This window comes from Haliotis rufescens, unplaced genomic scaffold (assembly GCF_023055435.1).
Source record: "Haliotis rufescens isolate VD_foot unplaced genomic scaffold, xgHalRufe1.0.p SCAF_21, whole genome shotgun sequence".
Taxonomy (NCBI): domain Eukaryota; kingdom Metazoa; phylum Mollusca; class Gastropoda; order Lepetellida; family Haliotidae; genus Haliotis; species Haliotis rufescens.
This window is the reverse complement of record NW_025963902.1, coordinates 12,098,066-12,117,241: the sequence shown is the minus strand read 5'-3', so window position 1 is coordinate 12,117,241 and position 19,176 is coordinate 12,098,066. Positions and strand designations below refer to the sequence as shown.

At 38.8% G+C, this 19,176-nt stretch overlaps 1 protein-coding gene and 1 long non-coding RNA gene across 5 annotated transcripts; both read left to right on the top strand.

The window, feature by feature from the left end:
• Positions 1–39: 39 nt before the first annotated feature.
• LOC124145774 lies at positions 40–14,396 on the top strand. Of its 4 annotated transcripts, none has more exons than XM_048401252.1 (6): positions 3,236–3,363; positions 5,487–6,624; positions 7,595–7,753; positions 8,562–9,228; positions 10,265–10,386; positions 12,351–14,396. In XM_048401252.1, exons 3-6 carry the CDS (start codon positions 7,609–7,611, stop codon positions 12,809–12,811), a joined length of 1,395 nt encoding a protein of 464 aa, XP_048257209.1. In that variant the 5' UTR covers positions 3,236–3,363; positions 5,487–6,624; positions 7,595–7,608; the 3' UTR covers positions 12,812–14,396. The 4 variants fall into 3 exon arrangements, 3 of the variants coding, with proteins under 3 accessions (XP_048257211.1, XP_048257209.1, XP_048257210.1); XM_048401254.1 differs by lacking the exons at positions 3,236–3,363; positions 5,487–6,624; positions 7,595–7,753; positions 8,562–9,228; positions 10,265–10,386 and adding exons at positions 40–451; positions 1,413–1,534; XM_048401253.1 differs by lacking the exons at positions 7,595–7,753; positions 8,562–9,228; positions 10,265–10,386; positions 12,351–14,396 and adding an exon at positions 6,946–7,005.
• A 477-nt stretch (positions 14,397–14,873) lies between these two features.
• LOC125382924 lies at positions 14,874–17,202 on the top strand. Its single transcript, XR_007222606.1, has 2 exons — positions 14,874–16,769; positions 16,803–17,202. It is a non-coding gene; the product is annotated as an uncharacterized LOC125382924 (long non-coding RNA).
• The last annotated feature ends 1,974 nt before the right edge of the window (positions 17,203–19,176 follow it).

Genomic DNA, 19,176 nt, shown 5'->3' with positions numbered 1-19,176 from the left:
ACCTTTTTTAGAAGCGTGTCAAAAAACAAATATGAAATGACGAGTTGTCCAAAGGTGTCCTGTATTCATTAAGGGAATTTACTGATGAAAAATTTAACATTTTAAATGGTGTACTTGATATAGATGATTTGAAAGACAGTGCAGGTTTTGAAGACAAAAGGAATACCATTTTTGAGAAGTCTGGTCGTTATGTCAATCCCAGATCTCTTCACATGAATCCTAACAAATGCAGAAACTTATGCAAAGCCTTCTTCGTGGCAGCAGCTGTAGATCACACATCTAACCCCACATCATCAGACAAAATAGTTCTGCTTAAGTGGGATGTCTACCAACTTCTGGAAAAATACCTTGATGAACAGCTGGTAATTGTGAATTACGCATCCAAAGAAAGAGCGATGAAAGAAGTCGACAGAAGGTTATCAAGATCAGGAAGTACAGTGAAAACAAAAAGGTGACAATTCATCTACTAGTCACTAGATGAGTAGATGAGAGAGATATGTTATTTGACAAGAAACGTAATATGTATAATTTTCTGTATTTTCGTGCTGATAATAGTCATTGAGGTAGACTGAATGTAATTGTTTTTGCAGTCAGATATATATAACATTAATCAACAGGGCACATTTCGTATGTGCAGTGAGTGAGTGAGTTAATATTTAACGTCGCATCGACATTATTTCAGCTATATAGCGACGAGACCAGGCTAATATGTTTACAATTGAGTCATTTATGCAAAGCCATATTTAAAACAATTTACAGAGAATATCATGAATACAGTTTTAAAACAAGGGCTATAGGCCACCAGTAAACAAAGCTAGGCCACCTTACTGGGGATCATGGGGACTTACAGTACCTCTGCTTCCTGCATGATACCCCAGCAGGATTTACGTATATGTTGACGTTGGGAAGTATATGTTACCATTAAACTAACATGACCAACAATGAAGCTTTAAGATTTTAATTGTGACATTTGAATACAATAGTTGAAATCAAACTAAAATGAATATGGACCTCAAAGGAAGTTAAGACTAGTCATGTATGATAAAATCAGGCAAACTGATGTTGTGACTGCATTAGTTAAATCTAATGATTATATATTTTATGGTGAAATACTGTATTTATCTGAAAACATAGGATAGATATCTCAATTGTGTGAAATGATATTTTATGCAAGAACTACTTTCAGTCTGCCTCTATGGTTTTCAGAGAAAGACAACAAATCAATAAAAAAAAGCCGTAATAAATAAGAACATTTGTATTGTCACAAATGAAAATATCAACTGTCTGAGATACAAACAAATATCTTATAATCTCTGACTGAAACATATAGGTGTACTATACAGTAATTGGTGAGTATCATAATAAACAGTTCATCAGTTTGAACAATAACAAAATGTCATAATACATGTCAGAAGAGTGGGCATCCCGCACAAAAACAAGCTTGCAACACCAAATGATGGTGACTGTTTTGAAGACGATACCATGCACAATGTGGCTGATTCTTGTGCATCTTCGCAGATGCCACTCATTAAAGGTAAACGTTGGTTGTTCCATGGTAAATCAAATGGTATTTGAATATGTTATTATAAACCATCAAACACATGGGTTGACATTTATTCATTTGGTGTAAGTTAATTTTCATCATCCGGATTATTTTGTCCGACTTGTTTTTGATTAGTTTGTCAACACCAACATGTGTTACTTAGTTTGTCAACAACCCACAAGTGTTCCATTGTTTGTCGGCAACACACTTGTGTTCCTTGGCTTGTCAGCAACACACATGTGTTCCTTGGTATGTCGACAACACTCTTGTGTTCCTTGGCTTGACAGCAACACACATCTTTTCCTTGGTATGTCGACAACACTCTTGTGTTCCTTGGCTTGTCAGCAACACACATGTGTTCTTTGGTATGTCGGTAACACGCAAGTGTTCCATAGTTTGTCGGCAACACACTTGTGTTCCTTGGTATGTCGACAGCACTCTTGTGTTCCTTAGCTTGTCAGCAACACACTTGTGTTCCTTGGTATGTCAGAAACACACAAGTGTTACTTGGTATGTCGGCAACACACTTTCGTTGCTTGGTATGTCGGCAAAACACAAGTGTTCCTTGACATGTCGACATAAGACAAGTGTTCCTTGGTATGTCGGCAAAACACAAGTGTTACTTAGCTTGTCGACAACACACAAGTGTTCCATAGTTTGTCGGCAACACACTTGTATTCCTTGGTTTGTCAGCAACACACTTGTGTTTCTTGGTTTGTCAACAACACACATGTGTTCCATGGTATGTCGGCAACACACAAGTGTTCTGTGGTTTGTCGACAACACACAAGTGTTTCATAGTTTGTCGGCAACACACTTGTGTTCCTTGGTATGTCGGCAACACACATGTGTTCCTTGGCTTGTCAGCAACACACTTGTGTTCCTTGGTTTGCCAGCAACACACTTGTGTTCCTTGGCTTGTCAGCAACACACTTGTGTTCCTTGGTTTGTCAGCAACACAGATGTGTTCCTTGGCATGTCAGCAACACACTTGTGTTCCTTGGTTTGTCAGCAACACAGATGTGTTCCTTGGTTTGTCAGCAACACAGATGTGTTCCTTGGTTTGTCAGCAACACACATGTGTTCCTTGGCTTGTCAGCAACACACTTGTGTTCTTTGGTATGTCGGCAACACACATGTGTTCCTTGGCGTGTCAGAAACACACATGTGTTCCTTGGTTTGTCAGAAACACACTTGTGTTCCTTGGTTTGTCAGAAACACACTTGTCTACCTTGGTTTTTTCAGAAACACACTTGTGTTCCTTGGTTTGTCAGAAACACACTTGTGTTCCTTGGTTTGTCAGAAACACACTTGTGTTCCTTGGTTTGTCAGAAACACACTTGTGTTCCTTGGTTTGTCAGAAACACACTTGCGTTCCTTGGTTTGTCAGCAACACACTTGTGTTCCTTGGTTTGTCAGAAACACACTTGTGTTCCTTGGTTTGTCAGCAACACACTTGTGTTCCTTGGTTTGTCAGCAACACACTTGTGTTCCTTGGTTTGTCAGAAACACACTTGTGTTCCTTGGTTTGTCAGCAAACCACTTGTGTTCCTTGGTTTGTCAGCAGCCAAATTGTACACATTGGGTTTATCAAAACTGATAAACGTCTACAACCTATATATCCGATAAGCTGACACACCATGCAACATACACGTTCAGACAGACCAGACTGAGATAATCGTGCACCGAGATACTGCAACCCGCTCACAGTCCGCACCGTCGTGAGTCTACGCACGATACACAAGGCTAATGTCTCTCTCGTGATGTGACCTGAACCATGATATACATGCAGCCAAAGGAAGATGAGTCTTGACCATGAGGTAAGTCCCTGAATGTCAAACGTGTCCTAATTCTAATTATGTAATTGTGTGTTATAACTGTTCAGACTACTACCATATGTTTTATTATTTTTATTTGTTAGTTGACGCAGGTTCCCAATATTGCAGCTATACGACGGCGGTCTGTAAATAATCGAGTCTCGAGCAGACAATCCAGTGATCAACACCATGAGCATCGATCTATGCAATTGGGATACGGTGACATGCATCAACCACGTCAACGAGCCTGACCACACCGATCCCGTTAGTCGCCTCTTACGACACATGGGTTGCTCATGGCCATTTCTTACCAGGATCGTCACGTCGATAGGTTTAATTAGCCAAATAAAGGTCTCTACGCATTTTTAAAATGATACTCAAATATTACTTTTGAAATGTTGAAAAAAGCTGTGTTAAACGTGAGCCGTTCAACAACTCGAATGTATTCTTTAGTTCAAATGCAGTCATAAGGCAGTATATTCTATTTGCATGGCATACTGTTCATGCGGTTCCTGAGATGCTTGTTAACTGAAACAAAAGGTATTCAACCCGGTCACATCAACCATCTGAAAGACACACAGAATGGTTCCTTGTTTGCTATTGGGTGGTAGGGTTAGGCAGGTTAGTGGTTTAAGTGTTGGCTGATCACGCCGATGGTCCGGGTTCGATTCTCTACATGGGTACAACGTGTGAAGCCCATTTCTGAAATATACATGCATTGCTAAAAGCTGCGTAAAAGTATACTCACAAACACACCTCTTGTTTTCTAGGATTTCATATATATTTTAACATTCATTATATGTGTGACACCAAACTAGAACTAGTTTTGAGTACATAAGCCAACATGTGATACCTGTTTCAGTCCTGATTCGTAAGTGATGGTACGTATTATCTAAAGGGGATAAACTGTCAATTAATGGATGATGGAACAAATAATCAGTAATATTCTAATGATTCATAATAAAAGTATTAATAGGGAACCAGATGCTAATGGGCCCTTTACACAGGATGGCGACCTTTGTGCCTCCCGTGTGCGACCATAGAATTTGTCAGGTCATCGTTGGAGGCTCAAAGGAGGCAGAATGGCTGCCTAGGTGGTTCCAAGGTGGTACACAGGAGGTTCGGACAACATGTTCAAAACAGTCGCACAAAGGTCGCCGAGGAGGTTAGCTGCTCAAAGATGGCTCAAAGGAGGCAGAAGGGAGGCACAAGCATTACCGTTGTTGCTGAATGAAGGCCCAGTGGTCTGTTACATAGAAACATGATTTTCTGGGTTCAGGCGACCATTGAGCGTCCTGGCCAGTTTTTTATCCCTCGAGGGTGGCACAAAAGTCGCAGCCCTGTGTAATGGGGCCTAAACGAGGATGGTGGACTTTGGATGGAAGTGCTAAGAAAACTGCATTTAGGTTCCTACACTGAGCAGGAGATATTGCTAGTCAGTAATAAACAAAAAATATTGTTGCATGGTGCAGTTTTTTCAGCAGAACATATTGTTCACGATGCATCATAGTTATGTGCGCAGTAGATCCCTAAAGATATCTACGTGCCATACGAAGCGATATAATGGACGTGACACCAGATAAAGCGCCCTCTATCAGCACGTGACCACGCATAACTTCCTGATCAACTTGATAACCTGTCACTTTAGTCAATAACTTCCTATTGTGTACTGGCTACTTGGTGATAACAACTCAATGTTGAGTTTGTACTATCAACGTGCCTTGGCAAAGTCAGTTGTGTGTGCAAACGATTGCCAGCCCTAAAATAAATATTAAAAAATTCGCATGCATGCATGTAGTAAGCCTGACTTCATTGAACTAGGTCGGCAGCAATTACTTTTCTTTTAGGTGCACATGACGATTTGGTTTTTTTTACTGTGTCCATTAGGTAACTGCGAGGACAAAGTACATTCTAATGACAATAAGTATATAATCCTTAGGATACAAGTATATCTTCACACACAGTTATTTAACTGTAATACAACACCTTACCAAAGAATTCTGTTCAATTTGTCAGAAATATATCAAATGAAGTAAGGTTAAGGATTTCTGACAATTAAAAAACAGATGAACATCATTTCACATTGACGTGTTGGTCTTAGTACGTTAGTTGCACTTACATTTCAGACATGTACAAAATGTGAACGGTACAGTAAAGAATTCAACAAAAGGAACAACAGCCTTTGCGTGCACCTTGAGGTAACTTGTTTTAACTCCATTTGGGACGAAGAAAAACAAAAACCGCGACGCCCTAGCCCAGAACTGAAAAAGAAGAAGAAAGAAGAGATAAAACGGTCTGTCTCGGCCCTCAGGAATTCTTTAGGAGGACAACTTCTAGTTCACTTAGAAGGCCTGAGTCCAGAAGATCCGAGTCAGGGAAATTTTGACGAGTTCATAGATGATGACCTTCAAACCATCATAAATGTTGATGAAACATTTGATGATGTTTACTACAAAAAGACACTCCAGGAGGATCCGGAATTTGTGGTTATTGACATTGAGCCTTCATCTACAATAATCATAACAGATCCCAAGACTAAATTTATCATAGACAAAGGGTTTACACCAGATAGTGCACAAGCACTGCGGTTCTTCCTGAAACACATCTCTTATCAGCAAGATCCCCATCATTCAGAGGTCAAGCATAGACAGCCTTTCTTAAATGATGAGACTATACAAACCATAAATGAAAAAAGAGATATTCAGCTGAAAGGATTTGTCTTCAATGACATAACGAAAGAACAGAAGAAGAAGGAGGAAATTTTGAGAGACCCAGAACAATTTGTTGACCACTTGTGGGATCTGCGTCTTCCCCTCTATGTAACTGCTTTTGCAAAACTCAAAGGAGGTGGATCATATATTCTTGGCATAGGAGAGGAGGAAAAGAAATTTTCCACTGTGATCAAAGGACAGACATTCCAATATATGTCTAAATCATTTGAAGTTCACGGAATCGAACTGCCTACAGAAAAATACCCTCAGATAGAACATTTAATAGAGCAACGTTTGAAAGGTGGTATGTGCTCCATTGACTACAAGGGGGAAAGTTTAGATTGGAACGACATACATATCACTGCTCATTTTCACGACATAATTGAAGAGGGCCGTGTACTGCTTGAAATTGTAGTGAATCCAATCACAGGTGTATTGTTCTATGATAACAAGGGACCGGAGGCATACAAGGTGGAACATAGAGAACCATTTTTGAAGTGCACCCGCTGTGAGCTCAAGGACATAATAACATCAGTTACAAAACATTAGAAAGGTATTGTCTCATTTCTATTGTGGCACAAAACTCAAATGTTCAGAGTGAATGAGTTTAGCTTAATACCATCTTGACAGCATTTAAAGTATCATGGCGTTAATGTCTGAACTGAAGAAATCCCCAAATGAGTCGTTGCTACCAGTATCCTAAGCTTATATTGCATAATCGTTACTTTAAAGAATTTGTTTAGATAGTAAGTAAAGCGACAAAACCCCTTCCATATCCAATAGAAATCTCCGCATAAAGCAGAGTCGATTGTACAATTCCGACTATATCATGAGCATATGTTTACGAATCTCTATCAAATAGTAATGATTCCAGGTATTCGTGAAAAGGCTAGCGTATCCTGCCCCACCGGTGGCACCCGTCACAAACACATGCAAAGGCAAGTCCAGTGTACACCCGAAAAAAATATGGGAAAATATGCGTCAAATTTGGAACTGCCTCCACATGTATACCATTAAACTTTTTGAAAGCATTACTGGTGCCTTGAATGTTGTAACCTTGATCAAACAACTTCTGAGCAAAAGTCGTATTACGTTCTTTGAAATCTTGGTAGAAAGAGCATGATCGATTGTATCTCAAATTTTCGAAATGTAGACACCAAAGGCTGGAGCTACTGGAAAACTGCTCGACATGAAGGGACTGTTGACTATTGGAAAGTTGAAGTCATCCCTCTATCATACAGTTTTATGGAGAGTGTTTTGTCACTCTGAATCTTTATATGAAACAGATGAGGCGGTCTCACTGGACTCCTTTATTTCTTGTTCAAATGGGTAAATCAGTAAAAGGGAATTGACTTTTTGATTGTTATTGAACGATATCAGATCATCAATATACCTGAGCGTAAGTTAAACTTCTTGGCCTAATTACCTTCTTTTAACTTTTCTAATCTGAACAGAAGTTATCCTCATTATCCTTTATGTTTTACATATGCACTTTTACATAATCAGGCACTCTCTGTTTACAGGTATATTTACAAATATGTCAGCTGAGAAGTTACCTGTCAAGGATGCCATCGAAGAAGACTTAACTGTTGAAGTCCCAATTGCTACAAGCAATCCTTTCCGCCCAACAGTATATGCAACTGAAACCTTTTTGGAGGAACTGTCTAACCGACTTCAAAATGGTTTGAACTGCTCTCATTTTGTTTCGTTTGCTAACGTCATATTCTTACATAATAACACAATGATATATTCAACATGATTGATGGAGGTTACCTTACCTTTTCCGAAAATAACCTTGCCCCCTATATATAACATTGTTGCTACTCTTATGGTAAGAATATACATATTGCCAGAAATGAGGAAAAGAACTTCTTCGGAAATCATTGATATGTTAAATATGCTTTACCTCCCTGGATATCCCGTCTGTATGGGTACTGCAATCTAAGATCAGGAATGTGTCATGTGAGTGAATGTAAAAGTCCGCGTTGACCCCCCTGAACAACTGTCTTACAATGTATAGACATTCCCTGAATGAGGGTCCTGACTATAGCCTTTGGGCCCCTGAGTTTATCCTCTTCCTTTTCTGAAAGGAGTTTGTCCAGATTGTGAGATGGTATCTTCTAATTGGGGTAAAAGTCAGAACTTCTAATTTGCCAAGTGTTCACAGTCTACATGGTTTGTCATTTCTATTTGAACTAGCAGTATAAAATACGTATTACAATTGTTCAAGTAATACACATCCAACCGTACACTACTTCATGGTCAAATTCTAGGTGACATCATTAAATCACTGTGAAGAAAAGCCTTTGGATTCATTATATTATAGGGGGACAACTTTTATAAATGTAGGTGGTGCTTTAAGTAAAAAGACTAATTTTCACATCTAGCTGTGTTCTGTTTATGTCGTGTTTCATAAAATGTAACTGTTTCTTGTTTTATGTAGTTTGCATGTTGTCCAATCAGGATTAACATATGAAACATATGTTTTAGATGTCCATATGCTCCCAGTGGGTGCAGTAAGAAGATGGAACAAAGAAATGCAAATCCTTCTTGGTAGCTCAAAGATTGGATTGATATATATGGCAACATCTCTTGCACAGATGTTAGATTTGCAACTGAAAGACACAAACATTGACGGAGTTGTATTTGATGCATGCGTTATCGTATGTGATCATCCAGTTCAAATTCTTACCTTTGTTAGAAGCGTGTCAAAAGACAAATATCATACCTTGATTCAAAGAAATGACGAGTTGTCTAAAGGTGTCCTGTATTCATTAAGGGAATTTACTGATGAAAAATTTAACATTTTGAATGGTGTATTTGATATAGATGATTTGAAAGACAGTGCAGGTTTTGAAGACAAAAGGAATACCATTTTTGAGAAGTCTAGTCGTTATGTCAATCCCAGATCTCTTCACATGAATCCCAACAAATGCCGAAACTTATGCAAAGCCTTCTTCGTGGCAGCAGCTGTAGATCACACATCTAAACCTACATCATCAGACAAAATAGTTCTGCTTAAGTGGGATGTCTACCAACTTCTGGAAAAATACCTTGATGAACCGCTGGTAATTGTGAATTACGCATCCAAAGAAAGAGCGATAAAAGAAGTCGACAGAAGGTTATCAAGATCGGGAAGTACAGTGAAAACAAAAAGGTGACAATTCATTTACTAGTCACTAGACGAGTAGATGAGAGAGATATGTTATTTGACAAAAAACGTAATTTGTATATTTTTCTGTATTTTCGTGCTGATAATAGTCATTGGGGTAGACTGAATGTAATTGTTTTTTGCAGTCAGATAATTATAACATTAATCAACAGGGCACATTTCGTATGTGCAGTGAGTGAGTGAGTTAATATTTGACGTCGCATCGACATTATTTCAGCTATATAGCGACGAGACCAGGCTCATATGTTTACAATTGAGTCATTTGTGCAAAGCCACATTTAAAACAATTTACAGAACATATTTCAGCATAACAATATCATGTATACAGTTTTAAAAAACGGGCTATAGGCCACCAGTAGCCAAAGCTAGGCCACCACACTGGGGATCATGGGGACTTACAGTACCTCTGCTTCCTGCATGATACCCCAGCAGGATTTACGTATATGTTGACGTTGGGAAGTATATGTTACCATTAAACTAACATGACCAACAATGACGCTTTGAGATTTTAATAGTAAGAGTATGCTAAGATTGACATTTGAATACAATAGTTGAAAAGAAACTAAAATGAATATGGACCTCAAAGAAAGTTAAGACTAGTCATGTATGATAAAATCAGGCAAACTGATGTTGTGACTGCATTAGTTAAATCTAATAATTATATATTTTATGGTGAAATACTGTATTTATCTGAAAACATAGGATAGATATCTCAATCGTGTGAAATAAGATTTTATGCAAGAACTACTTTCAGTCTGCATCTATGGTTTTCAGAGAAAGACAACAAATCAATAAAAAAGCCGTAATAAATAAGAACATTTGTATTGTCACAAATGAAAATATCAACTGTCTGGTCATTCGATGAGATACAAACAAACATCTTCTAAATCTCTGACTGAAACATATAGGTGTACTATACAGTAATTGGTGAGTATCATAATAAACAGTTCATCAGCTTTAACAATAACAAAATGTTATCATACATGTCATTTTGTGTTTTTCATTTCTATTTTACTGTCAGAAGAGTGGCCATCCCGCACAAAAACAAGCTTGCAACACCCAATGCTGGTGACTGTTTTGAAGACGATACCATGCAAAACGTGGCTGATTATTGTGCATCTTCGCAGATGCCACTCAATGAAGGTAAACGTTGGTTGTTCAAAGGTAAATCAAATGGTATTAGGTATTAAATGAATAGGTTATTATAAACCATCATACACATGGGTTGACATTTATCCATTTGGCGTAAGTTAATTTTCATCATCCGGATTGTTTTGTCCGACTAATTTGAATGCTTTAATGAAATCAAATGCTTTAAAAATAATATCACAGAAAGAATCTTTCTTTTGGCAGTAACAGGAAGTTCTAATTAAATTACAAGTTATTTTCAATGTCCCCCAAAGAATACGGTGTCCTAATAACTGTGTAAACTGATACAACCCAAAGAGGTAAAACATCAAGCATCATTGCCATAAATCTCGTATTTTGGCTATCGTCACAGAATAATGTCACCAGCTTTTCAACAGAAGTATTCACAGTCAACTGTCCATAATCAATCTTGTCAGCAAGAGCATCCGGCTACCCAAGCCTCTTGCACATAAGCAATGCGGGAAACCTCACTTCTTTCCACCATCAGTTCTTTTGATGCAAATAATTACGGAGAGTGCTGGGATTACTCCTGATGTAATAGAGGTTGTACTTCCGCTGTACTACCGTAATATTTGAATCCTGTTTCCACTTGTGACGTCATCATGGCACCTTTCAGATTGTTTACTGCCTTATCAGCAGTGACTCAATTCGGAAGAAATTTATGGAGCAAGCAACTGCGTTATAAACTTTGAGCGTTATATTTGTGTTGTCAGATGCTATAAATTCGAGTGATCCCACGAAAACATATATGACGTCATTTAATGTTCTGATGATGCCATCTCCGGTTTTGATGTCGTCACTTCCGGATCTGATTACGTTACTTCCTGCGACTTTGACATGAGATATATAGAACTTAAGAGCACGGATCTGGCGAAGAAGACTGATTTGTTGCAGGCAAGAAGATGGATACTGTGTAAACTACTGTACATAACGTCTGATCTGGACTGGTGGAGAAGGTCTCGAGGTTTCGGCAATTTGAGAGATTATCCTGAAGTAGTGGAAAACATTCTGGGACTCTTTATGAGAGCTTGGTGTTCTGATACAAGCTAAAATACACAAGAAACTTGTTGAGACATGGCGAGCAAGTCCCGGTGAAGTTTGTCCCACACCAATTGAAAAAAAACAGGGCGAAAAGACCATTCTGTAACAACTATTCTCCAAGCAGGTCCTGATGGGCTAAAATTTCAAGAATCCTACTCATTAGGCTGCCGTATGGAGATTGTACTGCAAGAGCGGACATCCCCATATCAGAGACTACAACTAAATCTTCTCGGGGACCCACGCCCAACGGTCTATCCCGACCAATGGCCGTGTCTGTCTTGCGTCCATGGAGGGGTATTCTTCAGGGTCGTTCTGGGAAGTGGCGCTTGACCTCAAATCTAACTGTCCCCCTCCTGGCCGGGAGCTGCTTATGGGTCTCTACTAAACTGCAGACATAGAGGACAATATCCTCTGTGCAGCACCTAGTCCTGCCCCGGTGTTGTTCCACAATGACCATGAAGAGATCACTCTTGCAAGAAGTCGATTCAGATAGGGTTGGTAGCGCCATAACGATCCTAAATATGATGACCTTAGCGACTATGTAACGACGTGAAACTGAGGTAAACACAAAAATATACAATCTTCTTCAGCTGAACCATTTTCTTTTCTTAAACTGAATGTCACCAATTTCGTTGACACTTGCACAACATAATATTACTAGCACAACTGATTGTGGATAGTTGACAATGAAGAGGACTTCTGTTGACAATATGAAGAGTGTGACAACAGCCGAGATTATATAGGAAGTATTGCAATGATGTAATGGAGATGGGATATTCGCGGTAATTATGTATGTTTACATGTGTGAATTGTGATTAGAATATAGCTGTTAGAGGACAACAGACCAACTCGTTCCATATTCCAAACCTACAACATGTTTACTGATTGTTGTGTAACAATCGTTGCTTCTCTTGTAGGTAATCTTTCTGCTGATCATTTGTGTAGAGCTACAGAAACAGAAACATGCTCAAAGTGCCCAAAGTCAGAAACCACAACAATTCGATCATCTAATCCTACCGGCTTACAACATTCAGAAGCCTCTCCTTTCACGGACAGGTTTTCCACATCAGTCATCAGTGTTGAAGAAATGCCAAAGGAAGAAAATATCAAAAAGTGGTTGAAAGGTGTCACTCCTTTATCAGATTCTGGTTTAGGAACAGGCCATGATAATGAAACAGCCACATCATCAGTCGATAGTACATCGTATGATATCTCACGTTCAGGGCCCGATCAGGATCCATACCAATCTGACGCAGACACAGACTCTGGCGACAGTGCCTTCACAGGCGGCTATCGATTATTGAGAGAACCTCGCTTAGATGCGGACAGACCTGTCTCTGGTATCTCCTATGAAGGACGTGAATCGCCATGGAAGTAACAATAACCAGGGTAAACATATTGATCGGTGAAGCCAGTAATATAAAAAAACAAAGGGGTGAAGCCATTAATATAAACAAAAGGAGTATCACTGATCGAGGTCTTTCATTAGTTGATGGTATGCAGGGGTATGTAATAGCCTTCCTCACAGTTGATTGAAGGCTGGAGTCTTTTGATGTTGATAACTTCTTGAAGTTTTCTGATTAGGAAGTCTTTGAGTTTGGTGGTGAGGGCTTTGATTTTGTCCCACTGGATGCTGTTGCTTGGGTTGTCACGGACGTGGTCTTATAGAGCTGACTTAGAACCATCTTTGGAGACTGAGCTTTGATGTTCTTTAGTTTGGGTTTTGAGGGGCCTAGATGTTTCGCCAATATAAGCACAATTGCACGGAATTGCTGGGACTCTTAAAGAAACAGGCCAACGTCGATGTGGTTTTCAAGAGAAGTCACAGCATTCAGAACACCAATAAAGCCACAGGAAAACTACCACCATCCAGCCACAAGCTAAAACCATCAGGAACAGTGTACCACATTCCGTGCAATTATGGACAGGCTACAATTGGCGCAACATGTTATAAAAAAGTTGTTCTTCTACTAGTATCTTATTTGATAGTGATTCAAAGCACCTGCCTATGATATAGTTGGAATCATACAATGAACTTTTAGCAGAGATTTCTCATAATTATGGAAAAAGGTTTGTCGCTTTTATCTTCACCATGAACGGTTTTTAATGAATACAAGAATCAGAGGTTTAGAGTGTGAATTTAGATATAATAGCCCTGAACCTGGATACCGTAAGGTACATCCCGCGGAATTATATTTCCACCTCAAATAGTCACTACAGATTTTGTATCCTGGATCACTTTTCTGTTACACATTTACTTTTGTTTTCAAAGTGGCATCCTCATATTAAAGGAACCGAAATTGACTATCTAATGCAATGTAGCTTACAATAGCAACTGTTCATCTAACTTCCCTTTCTATTGCTTCCGCTCTTCCGCTGCTTCTCTGCGTGATGTGACCTGGAGGAACATACAGTATTCTTGTACCAGCTTTCAGTAGATGGTGGTGGTGTTCTTAGTATTTAATATAAAGAGATTTATGATACATATACTGCCACATTTCAAATACACGCATGTACATATTTGTTCACCCCACCAAGACACAATGAAATGTCAAGTTCGATTTACATAAAGATTCATATTCACTTGGACGTGTTGGAATAAAGAAATTGTGTTTATCTGTTACAATCACTATTACACAAATTGCGCCATTAAGGAACAAACTTATTGAAAGTATTGAAATATGTGAAGAAATGAACATTATGTTAATGTTATTGTTGTATGGTTGCGGATTTATTAAAACCAAATACCGGAATAATAACATGGGCAGTGGAGTAAGAATTTCGAAATGAGATTTTTATAACTCGACAGCAGTAGTATGTGTAAATGCCCCCTGTCGTCTATACTACTTCATATATGTGTAGGGGCACGGGTGGCCCAGTCGTCTAAGGCGCCGCGATTCGCTGTGCAGATTTGCGTCCCTTGGGCACGCCAGAAACCTATGATTTTGGGTTCGAAGCCCGGTTCGCCCTAATTATGTTTCTAGGTTTGTCAGCACCATACCCGTGCTCGTGGGTTCACCGAAGTGGTAAACGTCAGAGACCTGCATCACTTCGGGCTTTCCTCCCACATTTAGCTGACACGCCATAATATAACTGGAATACTGTTAAAAGCGGCGTTAAACCCAACTCACTCACTCACTCATATATGTGTATCACAAACTTCAGATAGTTGGAGACCGCTTCCAAAGTCTCAAGGATAGAGCGCCTGCCCGGAGAGTGGAAGGGCAGTGGGCCAATCTCCTGGCTGCGTCAGACTAATATACGTCGTATTAAGTTGATAAAACAAAGACTGATCGGATGGCAGGCAGTTTTGTGTGCCTGAGTGGGGTATCCATGTTAACTTGCGGCATTGCATCTCTTGGAGGTAAGGGCTAAAAAACCGGGTTGACTTATGCGCGCGCACGCACGCACACACACACAAGCAAGCACACACGCACGCACACACGCACACACGCACGCACACACGTGCATGTTCCTCGCCATATAAGTGCATTCATCTTGAAAGGGACACCGTTAAACCCCATTTCACCTCACCTCAGATGGAAGAAAAAATTGTTCTTCCTTGTATATATTTACATGTTTTATCTTAGTGTTTCAATAAAAAATGATGTTTACAGTGCAAAAGCAAATGGTACAGCAGACCGGGTTAAGACACTTTCACCAATGCGTTTCATTATTTTGTTTTAGTTTATGGTAAATCAATGTGTGGATTAGTTTCAAAAGTTCACCTCCCAGGGGGCTTGATAACAACAAAATGTTGCCTTCATTTTTACCTTGCCTTTATGGTTATAGACTACATATTTTGCATTAACCTAAATGTATTGTATGTGTTCTGAGTCCATTACGCTGAACAACGTCATAGATGATTGGCTGCTTAAAATGATACTAGTACGTTTTTCTGACGTTTGTGGTGGTTCTTAGACTTTCACACGCATTGCTAATAACGCCTTACATGAGAGAGTGAGTGAGTATGGTTTTACGCCGCTTTTAGCAATATTCCAGCAATATCACGGCGGGGGACACCAGAAATGGGCTTCACACATTGTACCCATGTCAGGAATCGAACCCGGGTCTTCGGCGTGACGAGCGAACGCTTTAACCACTTGGCTACCCGACCGCCCCACGCCTAACATGAATATCAGTCAGAATCAGTGTACATCAATAACCCTTGTACTACTTCACGAGAGCTTCTAATAAACTTCGAAAATGATAACAGACTTTGACATTAAATGGAGCCTGACCCTGAAGTTATGATTGGTAGAAATATATATATTAAATGACGAGAATTTTCAACTAGACAATCGGGCCATCGTTATGGAAAAGTTACAAACCAAATTTAAAAGTCACTGATAGGTAGCTATTTTGACAATTGTGATAAATTAGGAAGGAAAGAGAGATATTAAACAAGACTTTTGGCATCTACTAATGTCATATGACAGGGTTATCCATCTCAGGCAACTTTAGAAATTCTGTCATGCATAATGTTGATTATGTCACGTCAGTAATTTCGTTGTGTACAATTCACATGGCGTTCAAAGTGTAACAATTTCTTTATGTGGTCTATCAAATCAATTTCGGTCGCTTCAATTATTAATACCGTGTGTTTGTTCACTAATTTCTCAAAGATATACACACAACTGCGAATTAATTCCTCCTTGAATGTGTTTTTGCTTTGTTCGCAATTGTTTTACTTCTATCGTTTAGTATTGTCTTTTGGTATTGTGATGTGCTGATGAAGTTTTAACGTTTACCGTTATTTGTGGTTATGATGTATTTTAGACTTTTTGTACAACACTATCATGCAAAGTTGATATGAAACCATCTAAATGCTAACTTATACCTGTACTTGAAATCATAACAGTGGCGTTTGAGCTGAACTTCAACGTTTAACGTTACATCTCACTGGAATCGATTCTGAATGTTTTTGGGGTTTTTTTATTTTTATTTTTTATTCCCATCATTTCAAATACAAAGTATACATGGAACATATTACATTAAGATCAGCATGGTATATATTCAAATCGCCTTGTTGTACATTCAGTAGTTTGTTTCTCTGGTACATCTGGTAGATCTGGTAGATCTATATATAAGGTTTCTATACAGAATAACAGACAAATTGTAGTATTAAATCATATCTTGGTATTCTTGAATAATGTGTGGAATGAAGACCAAAAAGAGAAAAATTTAGCTTGTTTACAATTTGAGAAAGCAATAGATCTTGTAGCTTCATAATATTTAATTATTTCCCACTTCTCTTGTTTAAAATGTTGAATTGATTTCTTTCTCATTTGTTTATAAATTACAAATTTTGCAATTTAAAATGTAATATTTAATGGGTTATTGTTTTTTCCTTTAAATCCAAATAAAAGATTCTGCATGTTGTTCCTTAACAATCACAACTTCAACTGAACTGAAACGGTTCAAGAATTGTGTCATCACTAGATACGGATTTTCAAATTGATTTTTAAAGTTGGATCCCACGACGACTACTTTAAAAAAGCTAATTCTGTTTCTACTTTAGTTATGTTTTCATTGTGTAAACTTTGATATGAGTATAGTATCTATGTTATTATATGAGCGTTTTCATTTTGACCTGGTTTGGGATCACGGTCTGTCATATGCTGAAGCCGAGGGACGATATGCCAAATCGAGGACCTACACAGTCCAATATTAAACACCAACACCAATATTATAACACTTGTATTGTGCTTGCTTGAAACGGGATTTACTTTTCTAATTAATAAAATGTGAATACATGTAAGCTTTTAAGTTTGTGTTAGTTTTAATATGAGCGAACATTGTCACAATGCTGTCATTGATCACATGACTCCGTTTTGATTTCAATCACGTCTGGAAGTGTGAACATTATAGATTGTACTGAGTGAGTGACTGAGTTTGGTTTAAGTGGCTTTGAACAGTATTTCAGTTAATCACGTCGTGTCAGCTTTATATCTCACAAAGTTCAGAAAATCCTCTATATTTCATAACGCCCGAGTGCAAGGATGAGTTATTGTCGCCGCAACATATGTTCTAATGATGTTTGTCGGTTTTCCAGAACACTGAGCAAGTAATCGAATATTTGTAATGCGGGCATCACTTCATTCCGAAAAATATGTCATTTCAGAATGAATTGTTTAATCAAATCACATTAAGCTCCTACTTGTAGACAACAACATTTTATCGAAGTCTTGTCTCTCTCCCTAGTATACCCACTTTTCACACCTTCGTGTGCTGAGTTATTGAGTGACATACGAATAATAATAATAATTAGTCGATTTTAAAATTATATAGAACATGTTTTTGACAAAATATGCTTTGTCGATGATAACTTTTAATAATGTATCATATAATAATTCATAAGTTTATTGCATGAACTGACTAATTTAGCTATTCATGCAAATGACAAACGGGTGCGAAACCAAGTATTGTATTATGAAGGGTTAAAAACAATTCAGTCTGACGAGAGACTTCATCCTCTCACAGATTTTGCACAAATTGCAGTTCGCAAAAGAGATTTATATCATCATATGTTGTCATCAGTTCTTGGAAAACACTCGTGAAATTGACTTATTTCTATGTGTAGTAATAATCAGTCTTGAGTTTTCAAATTATGTTGAATTCTGAAATTCAAACACTATAATATATACGGCTAGGTATCAGACCCAGGAAACTGGACTATATATATATATATATATATATATATATATATATATATATATATATATATATATATATATATTGAATTCTGAAGTTCAAACACTAATATATATATTAGTATATATATATATATATACTAGCCACATAAAGAAACTGTGCACGGAGAAAATATAGATATAAGGGCACACCGTCTATATATGAAATATAAGTTTGAACACAGCAATTATTGGAGACATTCAAACGCTCATGCACGTGCCATGCGATATGACGTAATTGATGGGGGCCTATGGACGTGCAATGTGTTACTGCACGTGCATCCTGTGCAGCTGTACACAGCATGTGCAACTCAACATTCGCTGTCACTTTGGAAAGCATGATCTGTGGTCATTCAAAAATTCAAAACTTCTCAGGCGCAGACACACGCATATCACAAGCAAATCATGCCAAGATTGACAGCTGCACAGCGTCATGAAGCCACTGGAATGATCCGAGCGGGAATGAGGCAACAACAGGTGGCAACACATTTCCAGTGCCATCATAACACGATATCGGCATTGGTGAGGCGTTATCAGAACACAAATGACGTTGCCGACCACCCACGTTCAGGACGTCCCCGAGTAACGACGCCAAGACAGGACAGATGGATTCGAGTTACACATCTCCGACACCGGTTCCATACGGCAGTAACGACGTCCCAGACAATTCCTGGACTGCGCCGTATCCATCCCAACACTGTCAGGAATCGTTTACGTCAGTACGGGATTCGACAACGACGCCCTGCCATACGTCCCATCCTGACACACCGTCATCGAGTCAACCGTCTAAGATGGTGTCGAAATCATGTTCGCCAACCTCGAATATGGTGGAGAAATGATGTCTTTACAGATGAAGCGAGGTTCAACATTTCCCACAGTGAAGGGCGCCAACGTGTCTACCGGCGTTTGGGAGAACGTTATGCACGCAACTGTTTTGTGGAGAGGAATCGTTTTGGAGGTGGCTCTGTGATGATTTGGGGTGGGATAACAGCACGGCACCGAAGCCCTTTGGTGGTTGTTCAGGGCAATCTCACCGGTGTTGGCTACAGAG